Source organism: Podarcis vaucheri (genome assembly GCF_965113315.1).
Source record: "Podarcis vaucheri genome assembly, chromosome: 12".
NCBI lineage: Eukaryota > Metazoa > Chordata > Lepidosauria > Squamata > Lacertidae > Podarcis > Podarcis vaucheri.
Genome location: NC_138750.1, coordinates 54598012 through 54611764, shown reverse-complemented (window position 1 = coordinate 54611764; position 13753 = coordinate 54598012). Strand labels below are relative to the sequence as shown.

The 13753-nt window shown below is 41.0% G+C and overlaps 1 protein-coding gene across 2 annotated transcripts in view; it reads right to left on the bottom strand.

Moving 5' to 3' along the window:
• Positions 1-2549: 2549 nt before the first annotated feature.
• ACVR2B (activin A receptor type 2B) overlaps positions 2550-13753 on the bottom strand; it is a 137637-nt gene continuing 126433 nt past the window's right edge. For both annotated transcript variants that reach the window (XM_082192479.1, XM_082192478.1), the window contains exons 10-11: positions 10795-10925; positions 2550-8504 (exon numbers count right to left, since the gene is read on the bottom strand). In XM_082192479.1, the coding sequence (XP_082048605.1) occupies positions 8310-8504; positions 10795-10925 (326 nt within the window). In that variant the 3' untranslated portion in view covers positions 2550-8309. The remainder of the gene's footprint in view (positions 8505-10794; positions 10926-13753) is intronic.

Here is a 13753-nt window from a genome sequence, read left to right as displayed (position 1 = left end):
GGAGGCAAAAAAAATTCTCTCCAACCTGCCGCGAATTTCAATTTTGATAGGAAGGTCTCTCTTATATTGGTAAAACAGCGTGTGTCTCAATGACCAGGAATAAAAACCGTAAGACTGAAAAAGATTATTATTATTTAAAAAACCCTAAACCATTTCCCCTCCCCCCCAACCGCTCCCAAAAAACCAAGATCAGTGAAAATAATGCTATAGATTTCCATTCCAGAGAAAACTGTAGTGCTGTTATTTGGAGAAGATCAGTCTCTACTAAAGGGCTCAATATGGATCGCCCCATGCTCTGTCCAAGTTGTACCCCTTTGGAACTTCATGTGCAGGGTCATGATAACCGGTGGCACCTATCCGCCATGTCAGATGTTCCAAGTAACTTTGACCAGATAACCAGGAAATATCTCCCAATAAAACACTGAACACAGTAGAAAACAAGGAAAGGAAGCACTTGTTCATAACGCCCTCTTGCTGTACATACATCCAACACAATTAGAGCTTGACACAAAAAAAGCCCTTTTGGTTTAACTGGGAGTGGGGAAAGGAACCACAAGCTTCAAAAATGAAATGTAAGCTGCAATCCTTAGGGATCCATTTTTTCCTTTCTGCATATAAATTATATAAAATATATAACTTATATAACACTTGTATGTAGCATGGTTCCTTGTCTGCATATGTTACAATCTTGCAGTACAAAGAAGATTCCAGAAAGCAACACTGTTATAATGTGAAGTTTGAGGTAACTGGTTCTTGAAATACCTGGATCACAGATTGCATCCAGAAACAACAATTGGATAATGAAAAGCAGTTTCTCTTCCCCCCTCCCTGTAACATCCTGATGGCGGGGGGGAGGAATTAAAAAGAACTTACAGCAGTTGCTTTGCATGAAAATAAATGAAGGCACAAAGAAAGAGCTTTAGACTTCGGAAATGAAGAGCTAAAAATAATGTTGCCACAGTTGTGTCCTAATACAAAAGGAAGAACTCTGTCCAAAATCAGGGGTTTTTTTAATTAAAAAGGGGAGGAAAGTGTAAGAAACAGAACATACTGACCAAGTTTTTAGACAATGAATTGGAAACTTTTTATGTGTGTAAATGACAGATCAATGGATCCTAAATTTGACTACCAAGTGAAGGGCCTATTCATTGTTAAAGTCTGGCAGCAGCCTGAGCACCAGAAGTATGTATAAGGAGGCTTCTGAAAACACATTCACAATTTGCATTTTAGAACATGACACTCTGTGGTTTAAGCACTTTGCTGAGCTGCAATAGGAAGTTCAGCACCAAGAAGACTGCAAGGGGTAAGCTGTCAGTCATAAAAATGGCACATGAAACTCATATTTCATCATGGTAATAGGCGACAGGAAAACCTTGTGTCGCCCCTTCCCTGCTGCTTTCCAAGTCAGCCAACAAACTGATGGAAAAGGATCATGTGATTGACCTTTCTGTGTGTGGGCTCTTTGCTAGTCAGATACTAGATTAGCTTCCAAGCTGCTCTGGGCCCTCAAAGTAACCTAAGATTTTGAGCAAGGATATCAGTCTCACCCTGAAATTCCAAGCTTAAATAGAAGATGCTTGGTTGTACAACTTTAGGTATCCAGAGTCATGAAATCAGCATACTTGGGAGTGAAAAACTGAGGGCTATTCTATCTCAGCCATGTTGTCTAAGTAATCAATCTTTTGATGAAGAATTTAAAAGCACCTGGTGTGTGCACATGCTCTCTGTCTCCTCAACAATTCCTCCCTTCTCTTTTTAGGGTTAACCACTGTGTGTAGCATGTCAATTAAGGCTAGCCAAGGTTAGCTTTAAACTGGGTTTGCCAATAATCTTTAAACCTCAGTTGCAAATTCTGTTTTCCAGCTAACCATTGTTAGCGTTAACAAAACACTATGCTATACTGAAAAGGGAAGGAACAATGGAATTTGTGGAGGAAAGAAGTAGCGGGAGCACATGTGCCTGTAGGGTGCCCTTGATCTCATACCCATGGTTACTAGTTTGTGAAGTGTTGACTTTGCATTGGGATGCTGAGGAAGCAAAAGGCATTTTAGCTCTTTGGAAACTCTTGTTAGTTGACCATCTCTTTACTATGGGAAACTTGGCAGTGCCCCATTACTACTGTCAAAAAATGAAACAGAAAGCTCCTTTACATTGCCCATTGCTTTAGTTACGGAAAGCAAAAGGCTAACTTTTATAACCCAGAGAAATTTGATTTGCAAATATTAATCAGTGCATTTCAGCAAGATGGGAAGAACTACCAAGAGCCCATTGCCAAAGAAATGCTGACAGAAACATCTCTTTACAGATCATATTGTCAATGCGGTACATAGTCACTATAAACAGAACTGCTGGCATGTTATGGAGATTTACCGTGGTTTTCATAAATGCTTAATAGATAAGGCCGCACAAATTATCACAAAATGCATCAAAATGTGTGTTTCCATAAGGAATTTATATGAAGGCTACACAAATATTTTTGTTGTTGTACTGGTGGTGGTAGAATCTTAAGGAGGCCATGAGAAACAGTCAAAAGTGTGGGGTTTTGTTTCTGCTTTCGCAAAAGGGATTATATACAAGAGGAATACATAGTGAAGTCTACAAAGTAAGTTGGCAGTTCATGAATTCAGGCCACCTTTTCTCTAGCTAGTTTTAAATCTGGCTTCTTTTTTGCTGTGGCTGCACGGGATTCCTGTTTTCCATTTTCCTTGCAGAAATGTATTCGGCAATACTCGATGTTAGCCATACTCAAGAGCACAATACTGAAACAGACTTAAGTCCATTAATTTCATTGAGTCTACTCTGATTAATGTTGAATGTCATCCATTATGTTTTACAGAATAATTTGTGGTACGAAATAAATTTTTCAAACACAGTGCAGTTTTCATTCTTCAGGTGTGTATGTGTGTATTCAAAGGTCACTTCCCCTCAATACAGTATAAACATTTTAAAATAGCATATTGAAATAATCAAGAAGCAAAACTCATAGTGATGTACGTTTGTTTCTTAACTCCGAAAACATTAGTAGGACAATACTGCAACAGCATTATGATCGTGCTTTTATATTGCATGAACACCCTTTAGAAAACTTGGATTTCTCACCTTTATTAAAAGCCCACAGCACCTACTGTAGCATATTACAATTGCTACCACGGGCAGAAAAATCAACAAGTGTTCTGCTATTTTAAACCAGAAAGAAGTACTGTACTTGTTTTGCTTTATAGCTGCCACTTTTGAAAAAAGACATCACTTTCATATTAACAAATTTCAAAAGGGAACAAAGAAAACACTGTTTTAATATAATAAACAAGTACTTATCAAGGAGTGACCTTTAGAAGCCCAGCATAATAGCCATGTTTTAAAATATAAGCACAGTTATGATTACTTTAATGCACTGTGGGCTGACAATACAGTGCTAATGCTGCAAAGATCTAGATTAGGGGGTGAAAACAATCTTGCACAGGAGATTTTGATATTGGTTACTGAAGAATGAAGGCTGCACCATAATTAATTTAACCCCTGTAGGATTTCTCTCTGTGTGAAGTGGGAAGATTTAGGAAGCTGAATAAGGTCCAGTCTGCAATCCTATTCCCACTTACCAGGGAGTAAGCCCCAATGAACTCAAATGAACTTATTTCTTAGTAACAATTGCACTGCAAGAATAGTCAATATTTCAGGAACCAAGTAGTTTAGGATGCCCATAAAGGGTTGATTTAATGTTGGCAGCAGGTTTGGACTTAAAATCGTATCGGGGAAGAATTTACTCTCATGTACCAGTGGTGAACTACTTTATTGCTATACCAAGAAGCAGCTTTAAATCAGGTGTACTGAACCAGCTGAGGGACAGGAAGACTTAAAAGATACTACTGGGGATTCTGTGAACTCTTTCATAGCGAAAGAAAGCTTTGATCAAACCAACTGAGAAAGCTGCGTCATATTGATGCTAAAATATTTACTATCAGTTCATTAAACACATCTATCAGACACAAACGATGTCATATTGCCAGCGAGGTAGCTGATGTGCTAGGAACGAAGGACACAAGACAGGATGTTTGCGAGCAACAGGCATGTTTATAGCTGACCACCAAGTTTTGCTTAACCAGCCACTGACAAAATGATCTGTAAGGAGCTTCAAGCAGAGAGATGCCATCAACAGGTATGAAACAGTTAATTTTGGTAAAAAAAATATATATATTTGTGCGTCCTGCAGTAAAACAAGTTTAATGCAACTGAGAGTGGGAGGTGTGGACATCCTTCTCCCTTCTCATAAAGGGAAGGTTGAAGTTGTTGTCTAGTAGGCTATAAAACTCATATGGCACTTTCAATAAACTTTAAAGCTTCTTAAAGAAACCAGAAGGTTGTGTGTTTGCTTCGAAAGAAGAGAAAAGCAACTGCTGTAAAGCAAGCCTGTTTTAGCCATCACATAAATAACGCTGCGAGAAAATAAAAAAGGAAATCCAAAGCAGCAGAGTTCTTACAATAATTAAAAGACAGCACATCTCTTTCTCCACCACCATTAACAACCTGGATCATTAAATCTCACATTTAAGAAGATATATAGGTTCGAGGTGTATTTAAGCTTAATTGTTGTTATTTCACTTCATCCTCTCCGAAGCTTCTGCCGTTCCTCTTTACAACATCAATCACAAAGATAAAGTTACTTTGGGTCTTTTACACAAATTGTTATGTTGTCCCAGTTTGAGCCTGTTTAACACGCGACCAAATTCAGCCCAACCAGTTCAAAGTTGGGACTTTCCGAGTGCTTAGCTCTCACCCTGCCTTCTTGGGGATAGCAAAAGGAAGGGGTTTTTAAAACACTACACAAGCCACAATGCCTGGTGGGTCACACAAAATGTGCAGCCCTCTTCTCATTTTGCTCCACAAAGGACAGCAAACTTAACACTCTGTGTTCCGAATTTAAGAGCGAATCCCAAGTCAGGTTTGTGAATCAAATAAGTGTAGTTAAATTCTATATAAAAACAAAGTGGAAAAAGAGTAAATGGGGAAAGGCTTTGCCTTAAAAAGCTACACGTGCCTTAACTTCTTGTAGTATTTCAGCCAATAAAACAATTCTCGTGTTTTGACCATTAGTATTCAGATTTAGGCTCAAACATGGCAGCCTTTAAGAATTATGGGCGGGGGCAACCTAAACATCAAGGAAGGTGTCTGCATTTGTCACGTACAACCATCTCTAAAAATTAAATAGGTGCACACTCCTCAACTCTGAATACATTCGATTCTTAAAAGTAAATCACACTGGTTTCAGTGGAGTTTACTTCCAAGTAAGTAAAATTTAGAATTGGTGTGAAAGATGCATGTTTAAGCACTGTCGAGTCTAAAACTGGTTTGGATGCAGGGGGAAGAGGGAGAGGGAGTGACTGCTGCTGATTCTCACTCTTCGTACCTCGGTTGTTCCCCCAAGGCAAGGGGTGCAATGCCAAACCCCAAGCAATGGAAATACACCCCCCACACTTTGAATTGCACCTGGAAACATAGAGACACTTGCTCTTTCCTAGGCAATGTCAAAAACAACTCTGTACTGTTTTTATGGGAGACAGGGAAGAGCAATCAGTTGCAGGACATCTGCCTCATCAAATCCATCCAGCAGTAAGCCTGCAATTTTATTTTATTTTTTGGAACAATCTAACTGCAGGTAGTGAAACTGCCTTGACAGAAATGGGCTGGGAATTAAGAGGCCCCAAGAACATATTCAAAGGTAATTTTTAATACTATTATCGTCCTGTGGCAGGTAGTGAGTGAAAACAAAACAACTTTCTTTTGCGGATTGATGTTGCAGCCAGAGGAAAAAGTTAAAATTTCATGAGAACAAAACGAAAAGATGCACTGATCTTTCACGAAAACAGCTTGCGCTCCCCACTGCCCTCCAAAAAGAGAATGGAAACAGCCTTTGCAAAGAACAGTGAATAATGCCCAGAAACCTTTTTTATAGGCAGTTATTCTAAAACCGTTTACACTTATTTACAATGGTGCTTTATAAAAACAAAACAAAAAAACAAAAAAAATGGTAGCACTTCCTAAAATATTTTGGAACTTTTTTTAAACTTTTTTTTTCTTTTTTTAAAACTCCCTTGTCATAAAAGCCAACTTACATTAAAATATACATACTACAAGACAACACAACTAACAAAATATATAATAAAACTCATACAAGTAGAAAATTCTGAGGTATTTCTGGTTTGAGGTGATCTGTGGTCGTGAAGTTTTTTCAAAACTTTTTTTTTTTTCAGTTTTAAACCTCGGAAGCCACGTAATGCGTATGTGTGTTCTAATTTTTTCTTTTCTTTTAAAAAATCATTGCATGGTTTGCAAGTTAAAAAAATATTTAAATGTTGAATCAGCAGCATTAGGAACATTCACTGATTAGAGCGAGTTTATGGCATAAATAGAATCAACCGTGTTGAAAATACGCACCACTGTTAAGATGAAAGAGTTGGGTGACAGAGTTCAGAGAACGAAGAATCAAGACGAACCAACTTGGAGGTTTGTCAACCGACGGCGAACCTTTGCCTGGGTGTGACAGACCCCAATGGGACAATGGAACTTACTTCCGAGCAAAGTATACCAATATGCTTAGGATCGGGGCCGAGAAAGTACAGATGAACACTAGGCTACAAAAGTGCAGCTGAGAACCCCCATTTCAAAGTGATTTAAGTGTCATGGCTTCCATTAAAGAAGTCTGGGAAATGTAAGCTTTGGGAGGCATTAATGCTTAAAATAAAAAATAGAAGCCCACCGAACCACACACCCAATTTCATTGGAGATACCAAAAGAAGCTGAAAAGATCTGGAATGGGTTTAAATCTGTCACACAGATGGGCTGCAATATAAGAGTAAACAACATGGTTATCTCCACATATCCCATCCACATCGGCCAACCCACTGAATTAAGCACATTTCCTGGGAAATGTGGATGCATCGGGATATAACGACTGAAATCCAGAACCTTTAAGAATTTCACCAGTTTCTCAAGCACATTTACTTGGAAGTAAGGCCTATTGCTCAGTGGGATTTCCAAGGAAATCAGTTTCCGATCACAGCATTACACGCTAAGAACCTGTTGCAGGCATGAACCGTCTTCTTTTTGAGCTTACATGTTTTGTTTTCCCTCGCATTTTTATTTGAAAACGGACTTTTAGAAACTCCAAACGTTGCTCCAATCGGACGCCGCGTGGGAAATTTGCCCCAAACGCAGCAATTCAGCCCCAAGACCGCATTCTCTGAACATTTTTAAAAAAGATATAGGGGTTTTCTTTTTCCTTTATGTAAATACCACTGAAGCCTGAGGTAACGAAAGGACCTCATTCCGCCGGCGATTCGCTGTGACCCAACTTTCTCCGTGCTCCGCAGCGGTTTTAATACTCTTGCCTCAAAACTTGCCCCTTCCTCTCATGAACTGTTTACCTGAGAAGTAGCTCCCTAAGCAGGTGTTTCTCCCGAATGCTGCCAGAGTTCAACGTCTTCTCTCCCAAGTCCCAATACTAAATTTTTCCCTTTCGATTCTATACCATCAAAGAGTGAGCATTCTTCTTCTTGGCTCCTCTCCCAACTCCCCGCCTCCCCCCTCACCCCCACATTACGGCGACACCCGTTACACCCGTAAAAGACACGTCTGCTTTTGTTTTCTTTTTTTTCTTTTTTTTTTAAGCTCGCTGTCAAAAATAGAAAAGGAACAACGGAAAAAGAAAAGTCGCGGGGTGTGAGAGTCTTGTTATGAGGTGTGATCTTATGTAACAGTCTTTTTAAGCTTGCAGCATGTCCTTGCCGATGGGTAGGCTTTTGTTTGCTTGGTATCGCCGGTGCCTCGTGTAGAAAAAACAGACCGGACAAAAGAGAAAACCCAGAAAACAGGATTATTATTATTATTTAAAAAAAGGGAAATAAAAGTGAGTCCATTGAGGTCTTGAGGTACCTGCACCGTTATCTGCATTCATTAGTCGGCACCCGAATGCTTGCTGAGATGTCCTCGTTTTTCCTTTCCCCCCCCCCCCCTCGTTTTAATACAGTAGAGCAATGCGCTGGTAAAATTGATCCAGTCAAAATAATAATAATAAAAACATCAACGACAATAATAATAACAATAATAATAATAATAAAAAGTCAAGATTAAAATAGCAGCTGCATTTGTGTGTGTGTGTGTGTGTGTGTGTGTGTAAATGTGTGTGTGTGTGTGTGTGTGTGTGTGTGTGTGTGTGTGTTGGATTGTGGTTTAACTTCTTTCTTTTAAAAAAATCCAGTGAGTCTGGAAAGACCACAAAAAAATAAAAGAAAAAACAAAAAAACGTGAACCAGGCTTTAGATACTTGACTCTTTGGGCAACAAGTCCACGTTGGTGACAGAGGTCATAATGGAAACCAGGCAGTCCGAGGTAGGGCCGTTTACTGATTTGCGTATCTGAGAAATCCGCTCCTCTACGCAACCTGCCGAGAGGCGGGCCTCCGCGTCGTGGTCCCAGCATTCTTCTATCGTGACACAAAGCTGTGCCAAACCCTGGAGACAGAGGGTAAGAGGACAGGGGTGTTTAGCTCATAGGACACCGAGGGTGGAGTTAGGAACAGCATTAAGCCTAGAATCCCACTTCCCTTCCCATCACTGCTGACCCCACCTGGTCGCTACTAGGTGCTGCTGCCTCAAACTGGGATAAAAACTGGCACCGATTTCTTCATGTTTATGAAAGGCGAACCATATCACATTTATATACAGTGGTACCTCAGGTTACATACACTTCAGGTTACATACGCTTCAGGTTACAGACTCCGCTAACCCAGAAATAGTGCTTCAGGTTAAGAACTTTGCTTCAGAATGAGAACAGAAATCGTGCTCCGGTGGCGCAGCAGCAGTAGGAGGCCCCATTAGCTAAAGTGGTGCTTCAGGTTAAGAACAGTTTCAGGTTAAGAACGGACCTCCGGAACGAATTAAGTACTTAACCCGAGGTACCACTGTATTGCAATTTACTCATTTCAGAACATTGATCACCCACTTAACCTTTGAAGGAAAACCTCTCAGTGGTGTGCAATATGTAAAAGAACAATACAAAACTATCACGAGTCAAATCTGTGGAGTCCGGCTTCAACGATCAGATTCAGTGGTCAAGAAAAGCCAGAACGATTAAAGAGATGTCTAAAAACACACAAGAGGAGCGTCCTACGCAGCAGAGAAAAAACAGCAGACACGGGCTTACTGCTTCAAGTGAGATCCAGACCTTTGTGGCGTGTTCTACAGATACTATTTTTTCAACCAACACAAACAATCTACCAGTCTGGGGAATTTATTTCATTAGTTTAGCTCTCTTTTCTTTTCCTTATGTCTAAATGGATGCCCAGAAGTGTTCTAAGGCACTGCATCCGTATATTAATTGGACCAAAACCTAGAAATGGCTTATAAAATAACGGCAGCAGCAGAAGCAGCAGCAACAATATAAAAACCGTTTCCTGGGTCGACACAAAATCAACCCCTCAGAAAAACTCGTCACTTAAGCCCAGACCCAAATAACTTTCTATGTAGGCAGAGGCTTGAGAATGCCTCTCCCTGACCCATACAATCGGACCTGGTTTTACATCTCTGAATTTCTGCTTCATTCACTTTCATGGTGTTTCTTTCATATATGTGCTTTCCCCTGCTCTTATCTGTGTTTGTTTCTATATTACATTTTTTTTAATGTTAGATGCTGTAAAGATGCTTTTAAACAGATAATAAAATACATAAAAGCTGAGGAGAGAGAGACAGACAGACAGAGGGAGTTAGGTGTTTGTGTACAGGCCTGCCACCCACATCACATTACATCACAATCTGCTTTTGAAAGTCCCCTCGGATTAGAACGAATAAATGAACGAAGAAAGCTGATGTAAAAAGAAAACACAGATCCAAATCTCTGCACAGTGCTTGGAACAAGTTCAAGGTTCCTCGAATTCAAGCCACATTATATTTGAAATAGGTTTTCTTCTTCTAGAGAAACCAGGAGGACCTGCTAATCTCCCTTTCTCTTCTCCTTGCTCCTCTCACTGCACTCCTAAGGGCTACTCAGAACCACTACAAATTAAGGCAATGCTAATAGTAATACTGATACTAACACTAAAGGTATTACCTTTAGTACTTTTAATACTAAAGGTAAAGGACTCCTGGACGGTTAAGTCCGGTCAAAGGCGACTATGGGGCATCTTGCTTTCAGGCCAGGGGAGCTGGCATTTGTCCACAGACAGCTTTCCAGGTCATGTGGCCAGCAGGACTAAACCGCTTCTGACGCAACAGGACATTGTGATGGAAACCAGAGCGCACGGAAACGCCGTTGACCTTCCCAACACAGTGGTACCTATTTATCTACTTGCCCTGGCGTGCTTTCGAATTGCTAGGTTGGAAGTACTAATACTACCACTGCTAGTAGTAATAATGAACCCCACCAAATTTTAATCTACAGTGGTACCTCGGGTTAAGAACTTAATTCGTTCTGGAGATCCGTTCTTAACCTGAAACTGTTCTTAACCTGAAGTACCACTTTAGCCAATGGGGCCTCCCACTACCACTGCGCCGCCGCCGCGCTACTTCTGTTCTCATCCTGAAGCAAAGTTCTTAACCCGAGGTACTATTTCTGGGTTAGTGGAGTCTGTAACCTGAAGCGCCTGTAACCCAAGGTACCGCTGTAGAGGGTTTTGTCTTTTTTTTAATGCTGCAAGTCAAAAACTTGTAATTGACTTGAATGGGGCTTCCTGCTCTACAGTGCGGTACTTTTGGAACCTAGTTGCTAGAGAAAGGATTTAAACAGAATTAATGAGAAAGGACATACAGGGTGTTTAAGCCAGTGATCCTTGAATGCAGGGCGCATCTTCTTGTGAACCACCACTTCCTGTAAGTCCTCGAGTGATGGATGCTGCCCGATCTCCTCTTCGAAAGGCAGCATATATTCATCTACCGGACCTGAGTTGGAATAGGAAAGAGAACTTCATTATGTGGCAGAGCTCCTTGGAGGAGACAGAAAGCTCGAATTCAGGGTGACCTATGGCTGTGTACACATTACCGGCTTAAAACAGATAATAACAATAACAATAATAATTTATTATTTATACCCCGCCCATCTGGCTGGGTTTCCCCAGCCACTCTGGGCGGCTTCCAATAAAACACTAAAATACAGTAACCTATTAAACATTAAAAGCTTCCCTAAACAGGGCTGCCTTCAGATGTCTTCTAAAAGTTTGGTAGTTATTTTTCTCTTCGACATCTGATGGGAGGGCGTTCCACAGGGTGGGTGCCACTACCGAGAAGGCCCTCTGCCTGGTTCCCTGTAACTTGGCTTCTTGCAGTGAGGGAACTGCCAGAAGGCCCTCGGTGCTGGACCTCAGTGTCCGGGCTGAACGGTGGGGGTGGAGACGCTCCTTCAGGTATACTGGACTGAGGCCGTTTAGGACTTTAAAGGTCAGCACCAACACTTTGAATTGTGCTCGGAAATGTACTGGGAGCCAGTGTAGGTCTTTCAGGACTGGTGTTATATGGTCTCGGCGGCAGCTCCCAGTCACCAGTCTGACTGCCGCATTCTGGATTAGTTGTAATTTCCGGGTCACCTTCAAAGGTAGCCCCACATAGAGCGCATTGCAGTAGTCCAAGCGAGAGATAATTAGAGCTGACTTGTTCACTTTTTCTCAGTTTGGATCAAAGCTGAGGGGTTTTCTTGGGGGGGGGCGGAACCACATCGAAACATAATATTTCCTAAGAAGTAACAGGATAGATACAGGATGAATATGGATTGTGGCTAACAACATGGAAGTGAACTGGATGAAGAGCAAGCTGGAATATGTACACTGCCTAAGTCTCCACAGCAACACCAGAAAGTGGCAAAGATCACAGCTCACACATACATGCAGGTCCCACTATCAGAACTCTAGTTATCCAAGATCTGTTACCCAGATAATTATACCCAAACTTCAGTACATGAATGGGTGACTCAGATCTCCAAACAGCCATTTAAGCAAACCATAGTTTCAGTATCTACCATTTGTCTGGGCTTGGACAAGTAAATGCATTTAGCAGAAAACTAAAGCAAAAGTTTCCAATCTCATCTTTGTGACCGACCCTGCTGAAAGAGAGGAGGGAAGTGTACTAGCCCAGAACCCACACAGGCTCATTCCCAAAGCACCATATCTCAATGCAGGCACTAGCCCAAAGAGGTACCTTCCTTCCCTTGGTACAGAACAGACTGTTCCCTTTATGTATTTAGATCCAGAGCTTATTTTTCAGTCATCTAGCACTTCAAATGCCTTACAGTCAGTAATTAAGGCAAAGGTACAATACCACAAAAGACAATAAAACATATTGAAGGTTAAACCAACCGTTCAAATTAAATATGAAGAAAATAGGTCAATGAACTCAGAAGGCTCAAAAGGACCCAGTATACCTGAACTAGCGCTTTCCAACTGATTAAAGAAATATTGTTAATTAATCACGCAAATTTTAGGTGACTGACCAATTAATCTATTCGGTTTGCATGTGAGTAATTCTGGCTTGAGTAAATATAGTAGTATAGGACATAAAAATAGAGGGAGGAAGTATACCATCTGAACTGAAAGCCTAGAATTAAACAGATAAGGAGAAAACAGGCCGTTCTCTAAAAACAACAATTACTTATAATCTCTGGCGGTCCTTAAATCAAGAAAGTTCCTAAATGTTGCGTATGCAGGCACAGAGCCCACATGTGTGACTGCACAGCTAGCACAAAGAAAAATTACTTATTATTTTGAGTTTCTAGTGGTCGTTAAATTGACCTTTTGCAGCAGGCAGTACAAAGTTTACAACCCTTTTGAATACTTCGACATTTCTGGCTCTCAAGAAGGGTGCAATATTGTAAGTTCTTGTGTAACCCCAGTACATAACTATATGGAGAAAATGTTATCTGCCATATTGTTGTGCATTCATATGGGAATTTTCTCCGTGATCTTAGGTGGTATTATTATTATTATTATTATTATTATTATTATTATTATTATTATTTACTATTTCTTACTTCGCCAAACCTTTGTTAGGCATTACAAGTATAAAGGTAAAGGGACCCCTGACCATTAGGTCCAGTCGTGGCCGACTCTGGGGTTGTGGCGCTCATCTCGCTTTACTGGCCAAGGGAACCGGCGTACAGCTTCCGGGTCATGTGGCCAGCATGACCAAGCCACTTCTGGCGAACCAGAGCAGCGCACGGAAACGCCGTTTACCTTCCCGCAGGAGCGGTTCCTATTTATCTACTTGCACTTTGACGTGCTTTCGAACTGCTAGGTTGGCAGGAGCTGGGACCGAGCAACAGGAGCTCACCCAGTCGCAGGGATTCAAACTGCCGACCTTCTGATCGGCAAGTCCTAGGCTCTGTGGTTTAACCCACGGCGCCACCCGCATCCCATCCATCCATATATAAAATTTTAAAATATATACAACTAAACAGCCACGTAAAATATATAACAACGAGGATTTTCATTGGGATTTCTTCCCGCTAAATAGTGCCACTCACCACTCTAAGAGATGCTATTGATGAAAACTCAGCCACCCTTGCAGTTACTTCTGGGTTAATGTCGGACAGATAGAATCTGAGATTTACTATTTCATAAAAGTTTATATACCACTTAATTGTTTGGGGAAAACCTTAAAAGCGGTGGGGTGACTAAGGGGGTCCCCACTCTGCTGGCAACATTCCAGTTGGGCAAAGGCGCTCCCAGAATTTCCTGGAAACCAGAGACAGTGGGACTAACCCCAAAGCTGTATACACAGTA